General features: G+C 39.0%; 1 protein-coding gene across 2 annotated transcripts in view; it reads left to right on the top strand.

The window, feature by feature from the left end:
• ROBO1 (roundabout guidance receptor 1) overlaps positions 1-25,018 on the top strand; it is a 578,749-nt gene that overhangs the window by 397,146 nt on the left and 156,585 nt on the right. For both annotated transcript variants that reach the window (XM_030204239.1, XM_030204238.1), the window contains exon 7: positions 21,600-21,608. In XM_030204239.1, coding sequence (XP_030060099.1) covers positions 21,600-21,608 — 9 coding nt within the window. The remainder of the gene's footprint in view (positions 1-21,599; positions 21,609-25,018) is intronic.

Raw genomic sequence — 25,018 nt, 5'->3', positions numbered from 1 at the left:
AGACTGAAACAGAGAAATCCATGAGCCCAGCAAAATAAAATTAACTTGCTATAAAGGTTATAAGAAATGGGCAAGAGAAGTCAGTCTAATATTCTTTTGGTTAGCTCTGTTGACCAAGAGGGGAGTGCATTAGGGTATGCATGAATAAATCAGTTTTTGGATATTTGTGGTTGATTTTTGCACATTGTTTTGGTTTGTTTTTGAGATGCATGCATACAAATTGGAAAACCAAATGCATCGACTTTACACTCATCAATTCTGAGGTTTTAGTGTACATTCTTTACATGCATGAAACTGGAAACGAAAAACATGCCTCTGAAATGAATGGAAGAGATCTTGTTTTAGAGTACCTTGTCCTTTCAAATCTTCATCGCTAAATGATGTCTCCATTTGCCAACAGTCTGATGTACATTTGAAGGCTGGAGGGTGAGAAATGAAAATGGTGATGCCTTTAGTAAATTATTAACAGGTATCTAAATAATGAAGAGCTCCCCTGCCCCCAATCTTCCCCGTGGTTTGTTTTTAAACTTAGCTCGCATCCCTTGACAAGATCAAATTGCAGACAAGTTTTGGATTTTGTGCACATTCTTAAACATTGTTCAATTCACTCAGTCAGCTCTCAGTTCAAACCAGAGCAAACATCTATAATTTTTCTGTCTGACAGTTAGCAAACCAAGGAGAGTACTAATCTTCCCTTGCTACCTCTTATAGTCTCACAGATATAAAATGGTTCTGCACACAACCATTGATTTAATTCCCTGAGTAAATTTGGAATTCCCTATCAGCAAGAAAATCATGTTCCTTCCACTGAGTCGTTACCTGGAATAGAACTGAAGTCTTTTCCCATCCTACAGTTATTTGCCGAGCAATCAAATTCTGTCCTTGTGAAACTAAACCCTTTAGAAAATCTAATTTCACTTTTGTTTGCTTTTGTTCTTTTCAGAAAGATAAAGAAAAGGGTATCTAAGTGAAACTTTCCCTTACAGAGACTCAAGACTGCTTTACTGACCTGAGAGTGGAAGCTTCACTTAATAGTATTAAGTTAATACACTACGTACAGGGCTCATTTTCAAAGCACCTAGACTTACAAAGTTCCATAGGTTACTATATGACTTTGTAAGTCTAAGTGCTTTGAAAATATGCCTTGATCATCCTATAGTATAATCAAGTGGAGGAGTGGCCTAATGGTTAGTGCAGCGGGTTGCAGACCTGGGGAACCGGGTTTGATTCCAGCTGCTGCCTAATGGTTGGCTGTGGGTTCAGACTCTGGGGAACTGGGTTCAACCCTCTGCAGCTCCTTGTGACCTTGGGCATGTCACTTTGTCCCACCATTGCCCCAGGTACAATATACTTAGATTGTGAGCCTATTAGGAACAGTGCCAGTACCTATAATAAACTATTTAGGTCTGGGCGGTATATAAATACTTCAATAATAAATAAAACTAAATATCTCCTAAAGTGCTGTGTACATTGAAAGAACTATTTAATGCATACATTTATGGAGTAATTCAATAAGGTGACAAAACCACAAAAATGTCAGTTTCTGGTTAATTGTTTCATTTTGTGCAGAAAAAAAATGAAAATCAAACTGAATGTTTGCAATAAGTGTACATACCTTTCAAATAGGACTGGTAGGTTTTAATATTTTTTTATGCAATGTATTATGTTTCTATTTGTACATGTGTTATTCCTAATATTTTGTTATCAGTTTCTCATTTTTTATTGATTGTAACTTGCCTTGAAATCTGAATTTAGAGAGTTGGTAACAACATACCATCTAGGAAATTGTGTAGTGAAAGCCTTTTTTTTAAAAATTTGAATATGATGGAGTAGGTAAATTGACTTATTCTGATCCTTAGTTCTGCAAATGTGGAAAGGAAGGCTCTACTGCAGCATTCAGTAGCTGTTATTTTGCTGTTTTTAAGAACCTTTGTTAGGTTTATAATGTTCTGCCCCATTTTTTTCCCAATATGAGCCTACACACCTAGTGCAGTTTTCAAAAGTATCTCATAGGTTCAAAATGCACTAGTCTTAGAGGGGAATGTAAAATATAAGTATGCTGCATTCTGTTGAGTTGTACCAGCTCACGGTGACCCTGTGGATTGTTGTCCGGAGGTGTGTTCAGTCTTTAGTCAGGTGACTAATTTTTGATAGAGGGGTGTCCATAGTTGCTGCTGGTCTTTTGCATTGACCTTCAACCTTGCCAAGCATGCTTCTCCTTGAAATTTCAATGGGGAAAAGTAGCCACAGAGGTTCTGTACCCTCTACTTTTGCAGATATGTTTTCCCAGCAAAATAATATATTCAGGGCCCTGTTTCATCCGCTAATGTTTTTAGTACATGCACAAAATTAATGTGCGCTAACTGTGTAGGTGCCTATAGGAATATTGTGGGTGCCTACACAGCGCGCTGTAAAAATGCTAATGTTCCTCTAGTGCAGCTTAGTAAATAGGGCCCTACAGTTTTGAAAATGGAAAGCTGCTTTTGTTGTGGCATTTACTGCTCTGAGTTCACTCTGGAAAACACATCTTCACAATGCAAATAACAGTTTATGGTTTATTTAAAACTTTCTATACCACCCATACTAACTGGTAGAACAGAGTGATGTACGATATTTAATTTAAAAAAATTAGAAAGGAAAATAAGAACATGCAAACAAAGAAAATTTAAAACATACAAACCATAGTATAGAAAAAAAGGAGGAAAAAAACAAGAGTAACAATTAGATAAAATAACTCAGCCCAAAGGGAAATCCCTTACCTATCTCCTTGATCAATATTAAAAGCCTGCCCAAAAAGCCATGTCTTTAGTGCAGCTTTAAAATCTTTTAGTGAAGAAATACTGCAAAGGATCAACAGCAAGTTATTCCAGGTGGAAGGGGCCAAAAAGTAAAAAGCCAAATGCCTTATGCATTCCGGTCTAGCTTGTTTTGGGCCTGGGAGGATTAGTGGAAAATCATTTATAGCCCGAAGAACCTGTGCTGGCGTGTAAGGAATAGTAAGAGCAGGTAAGTAATCTGGACAGCCCATTTAAAATGCTTTTAAAAGCATATTTGTTGGGGAACAAGGAACATACCTGCCTGTTAGAAGGTAGGCAATTTTTAGAAGGCCCTAACAGCCAGGTAAATTAGTATTTAGTTGGGTAAATTACTTTTGAAATGTGCTCTGCAAGTACATTTTGAGAAGTATCATCTATTTCTTAGAGAAATAAAAATGGATAGAGTACTGAGCTGTGCAATTTAGCATAGCTTTTTCTCATGTCATTTACTAGTCTGAGACAAGATACCTCTGGCTAATTGCTCACATTCTTCAATACAGGGGCTACAGTCATTTTTGGAAATGTTTCCAGCAGTGTGTCCCTAGACCAATCCGGAGACTTATAGAAAAATGTTTTCTTTGAATCTGTATTAGGTCAAAAGGTGAAATTGGGTTTATGATTGGAAAATGAAACATCACAAAATATCACTGTTGGTTCGTGGAAAAGTCTAATTAATTTTGCACAGGTGATCTTGATGCAGAACATAGCTCAAAATGTTATTCAGTTGATGAATGAAGTTTATTGTGCCTACAGTCAGTTTTCAACTTTGCTAAATCTGTCAGTTTCAGAAAAGCATCTCCTCTAAAGAACCAGTTAAACCCCTAACAATAGCTTTCTCATGCAAAGCTAGAAAACATTGTTTATCCTCCACCCCTGCTGTCTACCAGTTGCTGGAAGTAAAGAAGCTTTGCTTGTCCTATTGAAAGCCCAGTTAATCTCCTTTACCTTTCTGTCTGTTTGAGTGACAGGTTCCTACCTACCCTTTTCACAGAATGCCATACTATAGGATCCAGTACCTTAAAAGGGTACATCCTGTAAAACAGTGTGCCAGAATTAAGCTATTGCTCTGGAAGGCCAATTATCTAAAATAACTAGTGATCTTGTCATTTCTTCCTTAAATTATCATCTATGACTACCTTTAGGAAAACCTGAGTACCATGTCATTGAGCAATGCTTTAATCTTTACTTACTCAAACAAACCTCATTAGAAACCATGTTTTAAAGCTCTTGTCAGGACAAATCAGAGAAGGGAAAACCACCCCTGTCCATCACCTATACTATCCTGGAAGACTCCTTGTAAGTCAGTTGTTCCCCCATAGACACAGCCTCCTTAATTCAAGGCAACAACCACTATCTACTGATCCTTTTAGTCCTTTTTTTTCAACAGTGGGGTATTACACCATACTGGGAAGCTATTAACAAAAAACAGGAAATGAATCATTATAATTTTTGATGCTAAACTCTGGGGTCCTTTTACCAATCTGTGGGGAAAAAGGGCCCTGCGCAGCGGGTAAAAAAAAAAAAAAAAAAAGCTCCCAGACACACACGGCCATGTGATAAGAGAACTCTTACTGCAGGGCCCATTGAGGTGGTGATAAGGGCTCCTGCACTAACCCAGGGGTAACCAGGCAGCACGCGGCAATGCCAGATTACTGCCTGGTTACCGCTGCGTAAGCCATTTCTGGGAGTTTTCTTTTTCCCCCAGAAAGACCCACGTTGGGCTTACTGCCACTCTGTAAATGGGTCGTCCCCCCCTGTTTTCTATGCTGTTATCTTAAATGGACCTAACTCTCACTACTGAACCCCACGGTTCTTTTACCTTTATTACACCCAAACCAACACCAGACGTTTAATTTTATTATTCACTGCTTTGAGCATTTATGGAAAGGTGGTTGATTAAAGCTGCACATGTAAATAAATACATGAACAAGAGTATGAGAAATGTTCTAAAATATAAAAATATCTAAGTGTTATCTTAATAAATGTACAAGAAGAATTTATAATTGCAACTAGAAAAAACAAAATACAATGTCCAACAACAATCCTTAGGCTCTATTTAAAGATGTTATCCATAGCCACCGAGACATGATTTCTAAAGGAATCCTGCACAACTACACAATGTAAGATATGTGCAGACTTCCCCATCTGTGGAGTATGTTAGATCCAATGCACCCAATTTGGCCAAGAACTAGAGGAAGACAGCTGGGTAATGTCTGCCTTATGGGTGAGAAGAAATGTAAGTTAGTAGTGAAGGTAGTAGTCATTCCTCATGGCTGGATGATAGGGGTGGGGAGGGAGTGAAGGGTTGGTCACACTGTTGCAAAAAGGAGGGGAGACAACAGTCAGCCCCAGTAGCCAGAAGAGGTGGGATGAATAGTGTCAACGGAATGAGTAAGAGAGAAGTGAGTATGGGAGAAAAGGGGGAAGAGACCTTGAAGTGGTGGTGAGAAAGTTCACAACTGAGGAAAGAAGCATCAGAAGAGTGGAGGGAAGAGTGCAAACTGATGAATTTTACTTGGGATTTTGGATTGGGGAATCATGCTTAGATACAGGAGGAGAATGGTGACTACGGTGGGTGTCATGACCACAGGAACAGTGAGCCCTTAGATAGCAGAAAAGTCCCTGAGCTGGCATAAGACAGGAACTGAGGCAACACTGGAACAAAGGCAGACAGGACTAGGCAAGGCAAGGCAGACAAGACAAGTCTAGAGTGAGCAAGGCAGGACAAGGTTAGGTTAGGCACAACTAGACAAAGCAAGACAAACAAGACAAAAACTGGATCCAGATGAGGCAAAGAAAAGCTAGGCAACAGGGCTAGAACTGAAACCCAGGTAGAAGAAGGCAAGAAACTAAGGCAAAGCAAGGCAGACCAGGAACTGGATTCGGACACCACAAGGAGCTGGCTATCCAAAAGCACCTCGCAGGAGGCAGCTGCATCACCCAATGAGGGCCCCAAACACCGCAGGACCTGCCAGGAGAAAAGGTGCATTGGGGTGAGAGAGTGAGTAGAGATGCTCCTGCTCATGAGAGCTGCATGGCAAATGCAGAAATCTGCACATTCTGTGAGCTTGGGAAATTCTGCATAAATTCTGTGTTGTGCAGCACAAAATTCCACAGAAGTAATATGTTATTGATTTAGCCTTGATCTTGCCATTCATGAATAAAACTCATTTCAGATTAACTTTACATGACTTCTAGTATCTTTGTTTTTATGGCCAGATTAAGTAGTAACTGTACGATATCCATAGCCAATTTAATAGTCTATGCATCTGGCAAAAGACAAGTTCAAGTTATACTACTTTAAGCTTCTAGTGAAGACACGGTTGCCTTTCGACTTGGCAAATTTAGTGATTCATTATCAGCCTCTTGTTGTCTCTCATTTATCACTTCACTATCTTTCATGATTTAATAGCTTACAGAAACATTCATTTTAACCTTAATTACAGTTGTAAACTGTGACAGCTCCTCAGATTTCGGTCTGTGATTTGTGGACTGCCTCTTCCACTATTTCAAGTTTGTTGAAATAAATCTGAACAGCTGTATGAACTTAGTCAGCAGTGCTGGTAATAGTAACAAAATGATATGCCAACTAGTGATGTCTTGAGTTTAGGGCACTGATCCCAAGGTGGTCAGTTTTCTAAGGGTCTAGCTACCTTTGGGAGATAGGCGACTATGTCAGCCCCTACTCAAAAAGTGAGCAATACCAGAGATACTTTGGGGTTTGAGGCAGTGGCGTACCAAGGGGGGGCGGTGGGGGCGGTCCGCCCCGGGTGCACGCCGCTGGGGGGTGCTGCGGCGCGCACCTGCTCTGAGTTCCCTGACTTCGCGCGTTCGCTGCAGCTCCCTCTGCCCTGGAACAGGTTACTTCCTGTTCCAGGTCAGAGGGAGCTGCAGCGAACGCGCAAAGTCAGGGAACTCTGAGCAGGCGCGCGCTGCGGCACCCCCCCAGAGGCGTGCACCCGGGGAGGGGGATCCGCGCTGCATGGGGGGGGGGTGCTGCACCCGGGGGTGGGGGGGTGGGGCGCCGCCCCGGGTGTCCGCCCCCCTAGGAACGCCACTGGTTTGAGGTGAACAATAAGGGAATTAACCACTTAGCACTGATTTTCAGTGTTAGGTGGCTGAGTTTAGTTAATTAACCACAGCACAAAAATACAGGCCTAAATATATGCAGCCACATTGTGTTCTCCTAAGTTTAGAGTTGCAGCTAAAAATTCTCCTAACCCTTGTTGACTGCTTAGTCTGTGCTAAAAATGTACCCCCTAATGTTTGGATTCTATATATCGTATTATTTCTGCACGTAAATCAAAGTGTATTCTATATCAATGTGCATAACCTAATTGATAATTGCCAATTAACGATCAATTATTGACACTAATTAGAATTTACATACAGAACTAAATGTATTCTATAACGTGCTGCGCGTAAATTCTGTTGCATAGTTGAAACAGGGGTGTAGCCATGGGTGTGGAATGGGTAGGGTGTGCGTGTTCTAAAATCTATTCACATTGTTATAGAATACACCCAGTCCGTGTCTAATTTAAGTGTCTGCATTTACACCAGGTGTAATTGCCTGTGACTGAATTTAGTCAGGCAGATGGGCGCTTGGCGTATTCTATAAACCGTGTGGAAATTTAGGCTTGTTCTATAAAATACGTCTAAATTAAGGCATACTTTATATAATGTGCTTAGGCGAATTTCTTTTCTGCCTACAAAATTTGCAAATATATAGAAATAGATGATGAATATTTATATCTGGTTTTTTTTTCACTCTAACCAAATGTTCTGAAAACAGCTGCAGTGATGCTCCCAGTTTCTAGGTCAGGAGGAGAGGAAGAGAAAACTATTCAGCGATTATTTGATGACTTGCTCCAGCCATTCTGGTATAATTGCAGCCTTACTGATGGTTGCTCCTTAAAATTTATTTTTTATGGGGTTTCTAATACTGTACTGAGCAAGCTCCATTTAACTTTCCTTGGTTTTAAATCAAAAAGGTGGAGCCCCAAGCATTAATAGTATTGGCTTTCAAATTCATAGAAACATAGTAGATGATGTGAAATACCCAGTCTACTTAGTATTCTCCCCCCACCACAACAGGTCTCTCCAATATTGTATAAGCGAGAATCCAAATTTCTATACTTAAACCAACACCCATCCTCCCCCTCCACCAGTCTCGGTATCCTCAATCTTGTTCATTCCACCAGTCTATCCCAGACATGTTTAAATTCTGTTATAGTACTGGATTCCAGCTCTTCTACTGATTGGAAGTTTCAGTCCTGGTCACCTGACAAGTCATCTATAATCTAACATCTAGGCCCCTCCCATATTTTTATCACCAAGCTTTGTAGTAATTTGCAAATGCTAGGTCTTAAATGTTTGCCAATTTATCTTGTACATATTTACAATAGCTGTCCTAAAAACCTAACTTGCTGCATGATCAAAAAGACAGATTTGTGAAGCACTGTGATATGCTAATTCCAGTCATCTGCCACCCTCTCCCTGAATGATATTTTCTCATGTTTCCTCTAAACTTTTCCTCAATTTTTCTTCTCTGTGGTGAGGAACAAGCTATATGACCAGATGTAAGTGTTTAAAGGTATCTAGGAAACTGATACTGCAAACATGTAGGCAGACATAAAAGCAGAAATTTTATCTGTAGCATGTCTGCTTCTACAGCAGCTGTACTAGAGAAATTATTTGCATATTTAACAGGAACAGTTACAGATATAGAACTTACTAGCCTCTTGAGGTGAGGAAAGTCTAGTTTGGCATTATTCTCTGCTGCTGTTTAATACATTTGATGGGGAATGGTCTGAAGAGCGATGTTTCCCAGAACTGGACTACCTATTTATTTTTATTTATTTATTTATTTATTTATTTATTGGATTTTGCTCACACCTTTATCAGTAGTAGCTCAAGGTGAGTTACATTCAGGCACACTGGATATTTCTCTGTCCCAGGAGGGCTCACAATCTAACTTTGTACCTGAGGCAATGGAGGGTTAAGTGACTTGCCCAAGATCACAAGGAGCAGCAGTGGGATTTGAACCAGCCACCTCTGGATTTCAAGACTGGTGCTCTAATCACTAGGCCACTCCTCCACTCCCAGCATGGTACCTAACATGGTACATCAGGCTTTAAGAAGTTACTGAAATTGTGTACTCACAAAGACTGGGTAATACTTACAAATGGAGTAAAAGGACAATTCTATAACTGGGTGCCCATATTTATCTGCCACTTCACCCATAAATGTATAGAATATCAGCACTATTGTGGGTAAGTGTACACAAGCGCGCTTAAGTGAGAATAAATTGGCTAAGCGCCATTCTTTAAGGGTGTGCATAAGTAGTATAGGGGAAATTCACATGGGTGGCACTTAGGAGATGAATGATGTTGTCACTTAAGGGTGATGGATTTGATATACTGCCTTTCTGTGGTACAATCAAAAGTGGTTTATATTTATTATACACTGGTACTTTCTCTGTCCCTAGTGAGCTCACAATCTTTTTGTGTACCTCGAGCAATGGAGGGTAAGTGACTTGCACAGGGTCACAAGGAGCTGCAGTGGGAATTGAACCCAGTTCTCCAGATTTTCAGCTCACTGGACTAACCATTTAGGCTATTCCTCCACAACTTACGGAATACTGTAACACCCTTAACACATTTAGGTGCCTGCATTACCCTAAATCTATGGCTGGCATAATTGAGGGCACCTAAATTTTAGGAATGTCAATGAACCCAAATTCCAATATTTATTTTATTTATTTGTTACATTTGTATCCCACATTTTCCACCTATTTGTAGGCTCAATGTGGCTTACATAGTACCGGAGAGGCCTTTGCAGGCTCTGGTGTGAACAAATACAGGGTGATGTTGTAGGCTCCTACTGTGCAGCATTGCAACACCTAAACTAAGGCTCCTAGATATTGTCTCCTGTAGATCTCTGGTGAAAACTTCTAACATATTTTATATCGTCTGCATCTACACTATGCAATTGAGCTTTGTTTGTTCTATGTTTTATCCTTTCTTTCCAGCCTTCTTCCTCCCATTTCAGATATATAGCAGTATGCTAGAATATAAAGAACACTATGCTATATGTTGGAAATGCTATTACATTAGAGGACAATTCTGAAAGTTAGGTGACATATCTGAGCACTAAGCTACTAGTCTATAATGACAATTACTAGTACAGTACAAGAGGTCCGGGCTGAAAATTCACTTGCACTTATCTGGAGCATTTAAGTGTATACATGGCCTGCTGGCTCCTGCCCCAAACAGAATTTCCCACAAAGAGAACCCCCCACTCTAGAGCCACCATATGCCCCTTACATGGGCCTGTGTTACAGCTCTGGTTGTCCAGTGGTCAACCTCACAAGATTGCTGTGGGAACTCATGGCAGCTGGTTTCACTAAGGAGACTGTATGGGCAGGAGCGTAAGAGGATCGCTCTTGCCCAGCTGACCACTGGACTGCCAGGGCTGTAAGGTAGCCCCGGAGGAAGGAAGGGGGTTTTCTCTTTTTATAATGGGGCCGGAAGTGAATGAGGGAAATTGCACTTAAATGGAGTGATGTTGTAAAAAGAGCTGATCAAGGCATTGCACTTAACCAGAGTGTGCACTAATTGCCAGCGTGCTAAATTGGACTAAATTTACATTAGAATGACGGAGAACATTTGGGACTGTAATAAGTGAAGTGTGTGCTTATCTGATGTGCACTTAAGTGGAGTGTACTGTATTAAGTCGTTCTCCTCAATTTTAGAGCATTCCATTGTGTTCTATGGACTCCTGTTGTGCCGAAGAAACATAACTCATTTTGAGTCCTGCTTATAAGCTGCTTGAATAAAAAAACTGTTTCAGTTTGAATCTACTGCTCATCTGCCTGCTGTTCCCCACTCTACATTGTTACTACCTGTCACTTATGCGACTCTCTAAAGCTTTTCTTTTTTTGTGTGTTTTGTTAAAGATAACAACATCCTCTGTCCTGTCAATCTTGGTTTGTAGAAGACAATTCTAAACGTTAGGTGACAAATATTTGAGCACTAAGCTAGTAGTCTATAATAGCAAATTTGTGCACCCAATCCATAATAGAATACTAGCGAAAGATGGTAGTCACACCAACGTTTAGGTGCACACACAACGCTATGTCAATAGCAGGTGTAAATGTGTGTCCCTAAACGTGACATGTGTGGTCTGGTGAAATGGCAATGGTCTACCCATACTCCTCACGTGTCAAATATCCCCGTTGCAGTTCCATACTAGAACATACTAGGTGCCAACTTATAGAATAGCACCTGAGGGCACTTACCCTCATATCTGCTGTTTTTACTCCCATTATGGTGCATTGCTGCCATTGTAGTGTGGAAGTTTGTTGCCTAACTTTTGTTGCACTGTATAGAATGAGGGAGGGTAGTTTGTTTGCAGCCTGCTCTATAAAACCAGATCCGTTTTGGTATAGTGTATGTATCCCTCCCCTTGTTAGAGTCCCCATGGAGCCACAGCAGCTGAAATGGCTTTCATTCTTATGAGATGAGGGTATAATACTAGCTTGTAAAAAAAATATGATGTCCTGTTATTACACACTTGTGAAGCTACTTTCCCTGGGCAGTGATTTGATTTTCTGATTTTGGCAGATAGGCACTCACAGCCTTTGCTTTCAGAGCCAACATGAACCCACATTGCAAGGAACCCTTAGTTGCAGGATCCATGACAAGATGCACCACCTCACTGTGTATACTAGATTGAGTTAATTGTATATAACACAAGGTCTATGGAGCTATACTTTGTCAAAATACTTATTTTTAAAGAAATAAGCATGCCAGTGTGCCATGCTGAAGGAAAAAATGCAACTGACTATCAAGAAACAGGATCCAGTAGCTTGTGAAACATCCTATGTGCCGTTTGCTGTCACTGTTACCCTGTAATTATCCGCCCATTCCCCTTCTCCAGTTCATCTCACTGACAGATGACTGGCAGAGCTGAAAACTGGAGGTACAGGGGGAGGGAGCGTATTCCTTAATCTCTTCCCTGATAAATTATTTGAAAAAACAAAGTGCCAGTGAAAAAATACACTGTGCGTCTTAACTACACCAAGGCAAAAAGCAATGGGGTGTACATTTCTGTGATTAACTTTATGAACTGTGTACAAAACCAATTTATTAACCAAAAGGGAACTGGAAAAGGATAAAGATCTAGATTTGAACCTTCATGTCTACAAAATACTGATTTTTTAAAACTTTTTGGACAGAATTTGGTTGCAATCAATATAGCATTCAACTCTTAAGTATATAGTTATTCTTTAAATTACTATTTGGCAACATTCTAGATGAAATAAGCAAAAGTAGGGTGCAGCAAATCCCTTTCACACTACTAATAAAAGGATCTTTCAGTGTTGGTATATTGCATAATTTTTTCATAAACTACCATTAGCAAGAGTTAATTATGTATAATAATTACACAGAAGCACTATACTAAAAATGAATTCTATTAGCAAAACTGAGACAAAGCCATCACGTGCTTTCACAGTCTAATGGTGGTTTTTTTTCCTTGGGATTACAGATGAACAGTTTAATGAAAGTTCACCTAATGTTCCGCTGCATGACACGGAGATGACTTTTATTGACTGACTCTCTGATTCAGGGAAGATCTTTTCTGTATAGATTAGTTGGAAAGTAGGAGGGAGCCTTTTGTGATTGCCTGAAGAGCCAAACTGTTCATAATGTTTTACATTCTAAATTAAACTGCAATGAAAGGACCCCCTAATTGTCATCATAATGGCAGCCTGCTTAATATTTTTTATATAAAGCCAAACTCTAATGGATCCTTTTACTAAGCTGCGGTAAAAAGTGACTTTAGTGCGACCTTGTGCGTATCTTTCCCACGAGCTAAAGCCATTTTTACCGCAGTCATTAGCATAAGCCATTTTGTAAAATTACCATATGTTCACTTACCACCACCCATTTTGTAGGCATTAAGTGCCCATGCGATATCCGTGCATTAACCAGTTAGCGCACAGTAATGTTAACTAACTGGTTAGCGCAGGAATGTCCACTCCCCCCTCCCCCAGACACGCCCACTCAAGAAAAAAGCGAAACATTTTTAGCATGTGTACATTTGGCAGTTACCACAAGGCGCCTGAGCGTATCCCGCAGTACACCACTTTAAGCTGTGCTAAGCACTCGTTAGCACCTAATGCAACTTAGTAAAAAGGCCCCTAATTGTCACTAAGCCAGTGATTCCCAAACCTGGTCCTGGAGGCGCCCCAGCCAGTCAGGTTTTCAGAATATCCACAATGAATATTTAAGAGAGAGATTTGCATGCATTGCCTTCACTGCATGCAAATCTCTCATGAATATTCATTGTGGATATCCTGAAAAGTTGACTGCATGGGGTGCCTCCAGGACCAGGTTTGGGAATCACTTCACTAAGCAAACACTGAAACAACAGATAATTGCAATCAGTTTCTAAAGTTTGTATGGGCAAGTCATTTAGGAGTGGCCTAGTGGTTTGCGTGGTGGACTTTGGTCCTGGGGAACTGGGTTCGATTCCCACTGCAGGCACAGGCAGCTCCTTGTGACTCTGGGTAAGTCACTTAACCCTCCATTGCCCCAGGTACAAATAAGTACCTGTATATAATATGTAAGCCGCATTGAACCTGCTATGAGTGGGAAAGTGCGGGGAACAAATGTAACAAAAATAAAAAATAAATAAATAAAAATTTACCCTTTCATTGAGTACCAAAACTTAGACTGTGAATCCACTAGGGAAAAAGAAAGTACCTATATGCAAACTATTTTGGTTGTACTCCATCTTTTTGACCACAGTTATTTCCATGCTCTTATTCTCTCATTTTTTTTTACGTCTCTCCTTGATTACTGTAACATTGTTTATGCGTTTGCACTGGTGGTGTTGAGCTATACCTAAAGTACCATTCTAGTCTCCAGTAACAATAATGAAGTAAAACACTCAACTCTTTCTATTGAGCTACTATGTTTCTAATTGAAACATCCTTCTGTCCCCCACCCCATCCCTCTCCCAGTCCATTGCACTCTACTCCTCTCCTTGTGCATGAGGAGGGACAGTCCATTTGACAGAATAGCAGAACAATGGAGCTCAGTTCAGTATACATGTGACAACCTGTTAGCACCCTTACCAGCAGGCCTTGTCTAAGAGTTTACGCTCCAGTAGTTACACAGAAAACAGGTTGTCAGCAGTAGGCTAAAGGCCTAGAAGGCAGTGTCTCATCCCTTTTGAGCGCCCATGTTAAGATCTGTTTTGATTTCTTTTTTATTTTGGTCAGAGTGTCTCGCTAACCTTGCTGCTCCACCCTGTCTGTGCCAGCAAGCTTTAGAAGGTATTGTGGGCTGCTTGTTCAACTGTCCCTTGCCTTCTTCCTGAAGGTTCAGGACTTTTAATTGCACTAGTTGTCACCAAGCTCCATCTGAGGCATGTGCTCTCCTGGTATTACCATAGACGGTAAAAATCAGGGCAAAAGGGTATTCCTATTTGTATTTGATATTCTACATGCACAGAAATGACATAGCACTTTAGAGGTCTTTGCACCTATGAAGTATAAGAGTCAATATATTCTGATATATCTGTACTCGAATATCCTTCCAGGTAATCTGCCCCATTTTTCTTGCTGCTGCTTTCTTTTAATACACTTTGATATCCTTAGGTTAATTTTCTCATTTGGGACCAACAGCTCTATGGGCCCTGTTGATTTTATAGCATCAGCCACCACTTCTATATCATGAGTATCCCCTAGCACATGGAGTGCTAGTTATTTAACTGCCTTTGTGCACTCTTCATATTGTGACTTCATATTGTTATTCCGAGACTCCTCTAATTATGATGCCTCAATCTGTTTTCTAGATTTTCCACTGTTTCTCATAACACATAGGTATCAGTGTTGGTGGACTAAATGGAGGGATGGAGATCCTCAATATCCTTCTCATATTGGGCCACATGGTTTTCCAGCTCATATTGTTGCTCCCCCAGAGCGTTAAGTTCTTTTTTTTTTTTTGATCCTCTACTGCCCCTCAGATGTCTTGTCGGATCATATGGAGTTCTGTTTTGATTTCCAATAACCACTGATGAGTTTTAGCAGTCTGTTCACTCTATAGTTGCATGTCCACATCAGAGCTAGTGCCTCATCTGCTTTGGGCTCCAGATCCGCCATTTTAATAAATGCTGTGCCTGTGCTCACTTTATTGTGCTGCTAGTATTCTGAAAATGTCCTGTTGTGCTGCTCAAGTCTTAATGTTTTTCCATTCTGTTCCATTTTGGTTCTTTTATTCTGTGATTACCCAAAGGTCCAATGTGGATGACATAAAGAAGTCCTCTAGTCAAGGAGAATAACAATTGAGAGTTCATACAATTCAGTAAACAAAATCAACAGGTTTCAGCATCAAATAGATGAGTTTTCAAGGCCTTCCTGAACAGAGAATTTGAATCAATTTGCCTTATTTGAAGAGGTAGCTGAATCCTAATTGATGCACCCTGATAGGCAAAAGTAAGCTCTGTGGGATGTTTACAATGAATATTTATCATTGATGGGTAATTAAGTTTTATACAATGAGTCAGCCAAATAGATGTAAAAAATCTTGGAATATCCAAACTATACTTCAGTTTCTCACAGGCCAGGCCATATAGAGACTTATAAACAAGGAATGCCACTTCAAATGTTGTCCTTGCTCTTTTAGGTAGCCAATGCAACTTTGCCAACAAAGGAAAGGCTCTCTCAAACTTTCCTAAATGAAAATAAGTCTTACAGTATTATTCTGCATCTGGTAAGCTAACACTTGCTGTGTTCAAATTGTCCCAGGTTGCAAATTATACAAGGGGAGCTCAAGGCTGCCATTCCTGACCACTGACATCATCACTTCTTCCTCATTTTGGTAGTAGTTTAGCCATACAGTGTTGATCGGAAATTGCCACTTTATTATGGTTAAAGAAAATAAAGGGAGAGTTGTACAAATATTAATTTTAAAGGAAGATAAATATTTTAAGATGTCTGCCTCTGGTACTGATAACAAGACCTACCTAAATTACCATTTCAATATGAGAAAGTGGCTAGAACAATAGACTGAGAACCAGAGGAGATGAGTTCAAATCTTGATGTTGCCACTAACACTGTTTGTGACCTTGGGCAACTCCTTTTATTTCCCAATACCTCAGGAACCCAGTTAGGTCATAAGCTCTTTGGGTAGGGATATATTGTATATTGCTATGTGTATAGTACTGCAATAAAAATAAGTATTAAGAATGGTAGTAAACATGATGAATGCCTTCCACAGTTATAGCACTGTAATATAATGCTACATATCCTTTGACATAGTCATAAACTTTAAAAGCCGTTACTTGTTTTCAGATTTCAGGCTGTGACATATGTCAGGGAGATTATGGCTGCCTTCATATCGTTTAGGTAGGCAGCTCTATGAGACATGAGTATTTAATGCACAGCACTTCTAACCAACTGGGCAGAGAAGAGAATATGGTAAGCAGAGCACATTGATAAATCTAGAACGTTTTTCTCTGGTTCTTTGAAATAAAATTTATTGTGCCAGCATTTAGTTTCAGGACCTATAAATAGAAAATTCTTCTATATCCCACAATTTAACAAAATGTAGCCTGCTACTGATGCTCCTTTTCAGACATTAGTTAACCGGAATCTGGTGCATAGCATAGACTTAGTTTGTATAGACTTTATGCCTCCTTTAGCAATTTCAGCTGTTCTTTCTTACTATTGTCAAGCATGCAAAATATTTTTTAGTTATGGGCAACTTTGGTTGGACTTGAGCCTGGTCTCCAGTACCTGCTTGGGCCCCTGCCCATTGTATCTGTTGTCATCTTTATTAAGCTGCAGGCCTATAGGTGAGCTGTAAAAAGGTCCTGCCTTTTGTCTCTCCTTTTGTTCAACCAGAATACAGGAGGGCAGAGAAGAGTTCATTTTTGGCTTTTGTATTTGATTTGGTGGTGAGTTGACGACATATGATTTTTATTCACAGTTATGTCACTTAATCCTAACTGAGAATGGAGGCAGAGACACTAGTCTGTGCCCGGAGGACCGGTGTTTTGTTAACTTGATATCATGTTTTCATCTCTTGTGGATGTATAAGTTGGTAACAGACTGGGGCAATTACATCGATGAGTCAAAATTTTAAGAAATTTGCTTCTCATCCTAGGACGTTAGTGCACCCTCAGACACATTATCATCACAGCCTTCTGTACCTTCTCTTATTCCATGCTTTTATTTACACCCTTGCTCATTTTACATTAAAACCAATGTTCAGGATTTTGTAGTAAAGTTGAGGTGACTTTTGTAGCTGAATCACAGTTGACAGCATGAAAGGACCCTGTATTGGAAGCTTTATGCTCGCCTGGATATAAATCAATTCAGTGCCCCAGGGTAGGTAGAAAAGGTGATGGCATTTTATTTGGATTTCTGTACTATTTCAAGAGTACTTCAGAAGTTTTGTCAGTGGGTTTGAGTCATTCACATCACCAGGAGCAGCTAGTCATTTTTTAATGAGTGGCAGTTTATATATATATATATATATTATTAGACAAAAAAATTAAAGAAAATCAAACACCTTTATATAGTGCACTGTTAGAAAATTGCCCTCTACAGCCTCAAAGTACCAGAAATATTGACTTACCTGATCTGGATCAGGCAGCCATCTTTTTGAGGGCGTGGATGTTGTGTGCTGTTACAACTAACTATGGGATACTTTCCTACCTGTTACAGTGGCAGAGGTTATAGAGCTTATGATGAGATACAGTAAGAGTAACTGCTTTATAAGCTTTTGCATAAGGGACTTCCATAGCTGACAGCATTTGCAAAAGGTACAAAGGAAAAATAACTTTCAGGATTCCTTATATCCTCTTGGTTTAACAGATGTTTTGAAAGATAGTCAGATGATTAGTAAGAGTTGTGTGGGTAGCTTTTTCCTTGCTAAGCCTGTGAAAGTGGTGATTGCTCTATAGCTGCTGATCTACCTGCTACAGTTTTGGGCTTCCAAAACATACATATAAGAGAGACTGTTCTTGCAGTCATCCTAATGGAGCTCAGAAGAATTGTGTAGAGGGGAGATATAGCTTTTGTAATGCAGCTAGATCTCTCTGTTGTTTTTGGTTAATAGATTATGATCTTGTATTGGGTGGGCTTCATGAGGTAGAGGTGTTAGGGTTGGTTTGAAGCTGCTGGTTATTTTTTTTATTGCTCTATCATTCTTATAGGGTTAAATGGATTTGAATCTTGGCACCCATACTGTGGGTGCTCCAAATGGCTCACCTTTGTCCCCTACTGTCTTTTTGATATATTTTCTAGTTCTTTTTTGGGCAGGTAATTCCAGGATCTGAGTGTCTTTTACATTTCTTAGATCATCATTCAGTTTGGTGCATCCTTAAAGTGACTTATGAGTTAATGAATGCTTGATTTTTTTTTTCTTTTTTTTGCATATTAATAACCTGGAATTTCTTAAACTTAATTTAGAAAAAAAATCTCTCTTTTGAATAATGGGTTTGTGTAGGGTAAGATCTGATGTGGGATCTACAATAGGAAAGATATTGATTCCACTTTGGAAATATCATTTGACTCCTTTCTTACTATGGAACTGTGGTGTAGGAAAAGGAGTACATAACATCTTCTTGTACCTTTTAGGTTGGTTCTTCTGAGTTGAAACATCTAAAGCAGTTACATTTTGTTCAGATTACTGTAATTTAGGGGCCTTTTTACTAAGCAGTGCTAAAAAGTGGCCAGCACTGCTATCCCTAGTGAGAGTCTTTATCATGTGCTGAGTGGCCCTAGTTTTTTCTATTAATAGCTATGTTCTGATTTCCCAATTATCCCTGGCCATTAGCGTGTGAGCTCTTACTGCCACGTATTTTGTAGGCAGTAAGGGCTCATGTGCTAAGCACCTACTCTTTGCCACCATACATGCCCCCAGTGCTAAAAAATAAATTCTGTTTTTAAGTGCATAAGAAGTGTGTGCCAATCCCCAAACTACCATGGGATCCCTGAGTGTAACCTACAGTAGTGCTATTTAACCTCCGGTAAGCACGTGTTAGTATTTATCGCAGCTTAGTAAAAGGACCCTTTAGTTTGGCTAATACTAAATACCAAATACTGTTGGAGTTAATTTTAAGAGGGATGCGATCTGATAGAGCCACTCCGTACACACTGACTGCCTATTCCAGCAAGAGTCTTGTTTAAATTGCTGCGTCTTATAAGGTAGTTTACGGCATGGCTCTGGTTTACCTGTCTAAGCTAGTGGATGTCAATAATTCAGATTGTGTACAATATGTGGTTTTAGCAGTAATGGCAGAGCTTTCAGTTTGAAGAAAGTTCCAAAGTGATGTGGACATGATGTTGGCATATATATGTACCACTTCTGAAAACAGCAGACCCCTGATGCAGGCAATATATGCCAAAGTAAATGCCATGTCGGGTCAGCTATACTACTTTTGCCAACAAACTTGTGATAGCACTGATTTGGACATCTTGGCTGCCTCATCTCTTCATTTGATTTTCACCACTGTTTCCTTGTCTGGTCCATTTCTGCGGAGACATTCCTCCTGTCATCTGTGCCATAGAATTGCTCCTTTTATAAGCATCGAAATAGCATAGTAAGTCATAGGAAATCAGTGGAAGCGTTGAAGGTGTGTGCTGTAGTAGCTGAATTTAATGGAATATTTAGCTGTTAAAACATGTAGTTATATTTATTCATCATTCTTTTGATATAATCTTTCATCTGCTATTTAGTTCGTAGTATCAGATACAAAGTTAAATGTAATAAAAATAGAGGTTGTATGAATGATCTTCATAAGCATTTTCTTTCCACAGTAAATTTAGTTTCCTACTGAAATGAACATGAAGAGTAAGACACTGTTGCCCTATAAATGTTGGCTACAGAAGGTAATTCAAGTCAACATGAATGTTTTTTTTAACTATGTATAAGTTAAAGTACTTTCCTTTTCAGACACACCTACAGTCCAGAAGACATCCAGTAGCATTTCTTATCATGCTCCCTGATTTTACTGCAATTGAGTATTATGAGTATCTAGTGTTCTAGCTTAGGAACAGGAAGAATTAGGGGTTACAGAGGATGGGCAGACTGGATGGGTCATGTGGCCTTTATCTGCCGTCATGTTTCTATGTTTCTATATGAGGCAGATGCATGTGCTTTTCATTTCATACTGGGAGATTCATATTTTTATCCAGAACAAAATTCCTGTTACAGAACAAAATCTTCTGCATCTGCTTTTCTTTTCTTTTGTTTTTTTTTCTGTTTAGGCAAATAAAATATTGAGATTATTCATTAATTAGCTACAAAGTATATTGAAGTCTTATACAAATAGTAGCCAACATATTTAAGAAGAATTTCATCCTAGCCAAAAAGTGAGTAAGGATGCTGTATTGCTAAAACCATAATAGGACTTGGGTGGACTGAGAATGGTCTGGGCCCCCCACCTGGCCGCTGCCCGACACTCCCCTACTGCCTCGCACCTGCCCCCCTACCACCGCAGCCGACACTCCCGCTGCCCTACCTGAAGGGCCCTGGTCTCTGCAGTGGGGGGTGGGGAGGGGAGCATGTTCTTTCCTGCCTGTTGCACTGCCACTATTCCCCTACCTGCCGGCACCGCTATGTTTTCAAAATGGCGGCTGGGACTTCCCGCGGTAGTCTCACAGGACTTCCGCAGGGAGTCTCAACCGCCATTTTTAAAATACAGCGGTGCCTGGCAGGGGGAATAGCGGCAGCAGAACAGGCTGGAAAGAACATGTTCTCCCCCCCCCCCCCCGCAAAGGCCACTGGATCACCAGCGGCGTGCCTTTAAAGGTAGGACTGGGAAGGACTATAGTGTGCAGCAGGCATCCAGGCAGAGCCTCTGGGCCCTCAGGCACTGCCCGGTTGCCCGAATGGTCAGTCCACCCCTGGTAGGACTGTTGTATATACGTACACCACTATGAGAAGAAAATATACATGCATTGAAAAAATATATTTTCTGAACCTTTTTGCCATTGTTAGGTATTTCATTACAATGTTAAAAAGTAAAAGAGAGTCAATAATGGTAAGTCACACCCATCTGTTTGTGACCACATTTCAACCAATTAATCACCAGAAATGTGGAAGTTCCAGCATTTTCCCCATTGACAGCCTTTTCTTATATATATATATATATATATATATATATATATATATATATATATATATATATATATATATATTAGTTCAATTTAATATCATAGGACAATTTCTTTGAAAAAAATGGCTTTCCAGGGTGGTGGTTTTTTTTTTTTTTTTTTTTTTAGAGGGGATATCATGAAAATTGTAGTGCACTCTGCTTTTATATATATATATAATTTTTTTTTTGTTTTTTTGCTGCTCTACTTTCTGACATCTTCAGGGTGAGTGAAAGAACAGTGATGAAGAACAAATCCCCTGACTGGGTTCTGGGGAGAGAGGAGGGTTAAAGATAAGAGGAGTAAGACATTTGATAAGTTGAGTCAAAATACTGTATTTATCTAAAAGAAAAATTGAAATATCTTTTTCAGTTTCCCAAATCTAGAGCAGAGCAGCTGTCATATAATAAACAGACATACTTCTTGGTCCTTATCTACCAGCATCTTCTAAGTTTATTTATGCCTATGGTAGTACATTATAACTAAGCTATCACTACTACTGTTTGAAGATCCATCAGAATTGCCAGATAGGATTCTGTTACTCATTTTCTGGTTTTGTTTTCTGTTTAAGTTGATTTATTCCATGTTTTCTTTTGTTTTGTTTTTAGTTGTATCTGGTAAGTTGAGCTTTTGTTCGCCATCTTCTCATCACCGCCTCAGTGTGACTGAAGCTCCTCCCATCCTTTGCATCCACATCCTTCCATGCCTTTTCACCAGTCAACTTCCATGTTCCCTTTATCATTGGAAGCAAAGACAGACAGCAGAGAATACTTTCTGCCTGATGCATGGGTAATATTTTGGCAAAATAAAGTAAAAAGGTAATGAGTTGCTAACATTTTATATATTGAAATGGTGTGGGCCATAACTTCAGATATTCATGTATACTGAGTGACTGACTTCATTATTTTCCTGAATATGCTCATTCAGAAGCGTCAGAGGCACAAAAGGGGGTTTCACTACCATTAGCTGTTCTTGTTGAAGTAGCTCTGTCTTGAATGCCAAGATTCTTTAAAAATAACAGTACCTGCACTTGTGAAATTTCCTTCTTGTCAAACCCATTATATTTCTGTTTTAAGGAAAATCAAAAGTAAATACTGCTGTGCTCACACTACATTTGTTTTACACTGCATAAATAAATTCACAATAAACCCTAATAGAAGATGCATTAATTGGTAAGTGTATCTAATGGATATTTGCCTTTGGTATTTGATCCAGGAGGGAAAATTAATATTGAATGCCCTATCTAGTGCGTGTGTATTTTGTGTGTGTGTGTTGGGGAGGGGGGTTGTTAATTGTTTGGTTTAAGAAGTTAAATGAAAGCTTAAAAATAAATACAGAAAATTGTTCTTAGATAATTAATGTTACAAGTAATGCAAATAAAATGATTACAAGCCTTCATATTGTTCTAATTTTTGTCATATCTATGAAACTACTAGCATTTACAGCTTATGAAAGTTCCTTCTCCTCAGTCACACCCACCTTTGCTAATCTAGGGATATTAGAGAACCATGACAATTCTCATCAAATCTGTACACAGATATCATAACATGAAGGGACAGGTTTACTAATCTGTATTACCACAATTATGTAAGATCCAATAAGCATCAGAACCCTTATTATTCAGCTATAAGAATTCCCCAGCGTGGCTAAAAAATCAGGCTGTTGATATAATTGTTTTTCAAAAGACTACTATAGATTATAGAATTCTGATGGCTTCCACCTAGAAATTACTTTTCTGTGAAGATGAAACACCTTAGTTATCCTGTTAAGAGGACAAACCTATTTGGAAAAGAAAAGAAACAGGCAGATATGATTTTTCTTAATGATACCTACCAGAATTAGTGAGAATCCTTGAAGCTAAGCAAGTATGATAGAAAATGGTGCCAGATAAGCTCATATGGCTCATTAAATCTACCCATCCATACCAACTACTAAAGTTCTACAATCCTTTCTTTTCCTTAGAGATCTGTGTTCATCCTGTGCTTCTTGAATTCAGATACAGTCTTTGTGTTCATCACCTCTGCTGGGAGACATTTCACTCATCCCCCATCCTTTCCATAAAGAAGTATTTCCTTAGATTACTGTTGAGTATATCCCCTTTTACCTTCATCCTACGCCCCCTCATTCCACCCTCCTTTGAAATAGGCTTATCTGCTGTGCATTTATGCCATGGAGGCATTCAAAACCACCTTGGAAAACTTTGCATGCAACAATACCATTTGTAGAAGGGTTAAATTAATAGTGAAGATAGGTATATCTCATTTGACTTTGATAAATATGTTCTCAGACAGTCAGATTTTTTTTTCTGGGACTTAGCTGTTCAAATGATAAAATTAGAGAGCATGCTAGTTATAAGAAACTGTAACCAGCCCCTGGATGTAATATTAGATAGGCAGTTAAATTATACAGCTTAAATATCTAAAATCTGGCGTAATCTCTTCTGTTATAGAAAATTATGATTTGTCAGACCCATGGATGTTGCAGTACCCAACAAAAAAGAATTTTCTTTTTACTCTCCACATCATAATTCATATTCACAATTTGATTATTTTCTGTTGTCTAAATGCATGCTTCCTCTGATTACTTCCACAGACGTAAGTAACAAAACAATGTCTGGTCATGTTGTTGTTTCCATAATTTTCACCAAAGTAGATGATTGTCCTTTAGGAATTCAGCCCTGGTTTACTTTCAGATTATTTCCAAGAAAATGATAGTGGCTTCACTTTGATAGCAAGCAGTTGGGATGCTTAACATTGATTTGAGAGGAGAGCTTATAAACTATTCAGGGGTTTAATTATCAACATGGGCTAATGTTAAGACATGTTAGTTTACCACTAACTCATCTTATTGTAGCGCAGGTTCTATTTTATGCAGTGAGACCTAATTACTAATAGATGGGGTTAACAGTAAAAAAAACAACATCAAAAAATCATATCTTAGCAGCAGCCCATGTTTATAACCTCGCCCCCTCTGTGAGAATTAATAAATAAAAGGAAACAGGAGTTGCAGGATCTAGAAAAGCAAATTCAGATTTTGGAGTCATTGCTTCTTCAGATAAGGGATTATAATTTACTATTATGATTGAATCCACTAAAATATAAATGCAACTCTGTTTTCAGTATGCAGGCAGAATTTTCCAAGTTAGTTGTTATGATTAATCCAACAAATACAATCTATAATAAAATGGGTAAACTTGTAAGTACAAATTCTATAATAGTGCAGTGATTCCAAATGCACTATACTACTTTACACAGATAGGATCTCGTTCCCTCAGATGGGGTTGTTAGCATCCTTCGGTGTTATTTTCAAAAAGATTAGTAAGATGAGTCTATTAGAATCAACAATAAAGCAAACTATTAATCTTCTATCATGCAGGTAGATACCAGGAGCTGATGGGGTTTATTTCTTTTGGCTTCTAAACCTCATTGCATATGTCAAGAACTCTTAGTTTACTCAGGCAAGAATGATAGTACTTAAAAAAAATAAGTAAATACCATTATATATGAAGATCAAAATGGTTTTATGCTATATAGATCTATTTTGGATAAATACTGGATTGTTTTGTAACATCATTTTACTCTCAGGTAAAATTGATTCTGATCCTTATCACAAGATGTAGGGAAAGCCTTCAGCCATATTGAGGGGGTCTTTTACTAAGGCGCGCTAGTGTTTTTAGTGCACGCTAAAAAATAGGCACGTGCTAAACGCTAGAGACACCCATAGGAATACATTGGTATGTCTAGCGTTTAGCATGCACCTATTTTTAGCGTGCACTAAAAACGCTAGCATGCCTTAGTTAAAAAAAAAAAAACCCTGAATGTCTTAATTTATTTCAAATATTAGAATAGTTTTTTTTTTCCTGGAGCTAAGTTTATATAAATGATCATGCAACTGTATTTGGTTGTGAAAGTGGAAGTATTTGTGATCAGGAAGTTCACTGTAAGTTTTGTATTTATTAAGCATTTGTTATCCTACCCATTGAGAAGCCATCTGAGCAGTTCACAAAATTCTGTCATAAAGGATAGAG

Source organism: Microcaecilia unicolor, chromosome 5, assembly GCF_901765095.1.
Source record: "Microcaecilia unicolor chromosome 5, aMicUni1.1, whole genome shotgun sequence".
Taxonomy (NCBI): Eukaryota; Metazoa; Chordata; class Amphibia; order Gymnophiona; family Siphonopidae; genus Microcaecilia; species Microcaecilia unicolor.
This window is presented reverse-complemented; position numbering and strand designations above follow the sequence as displayed.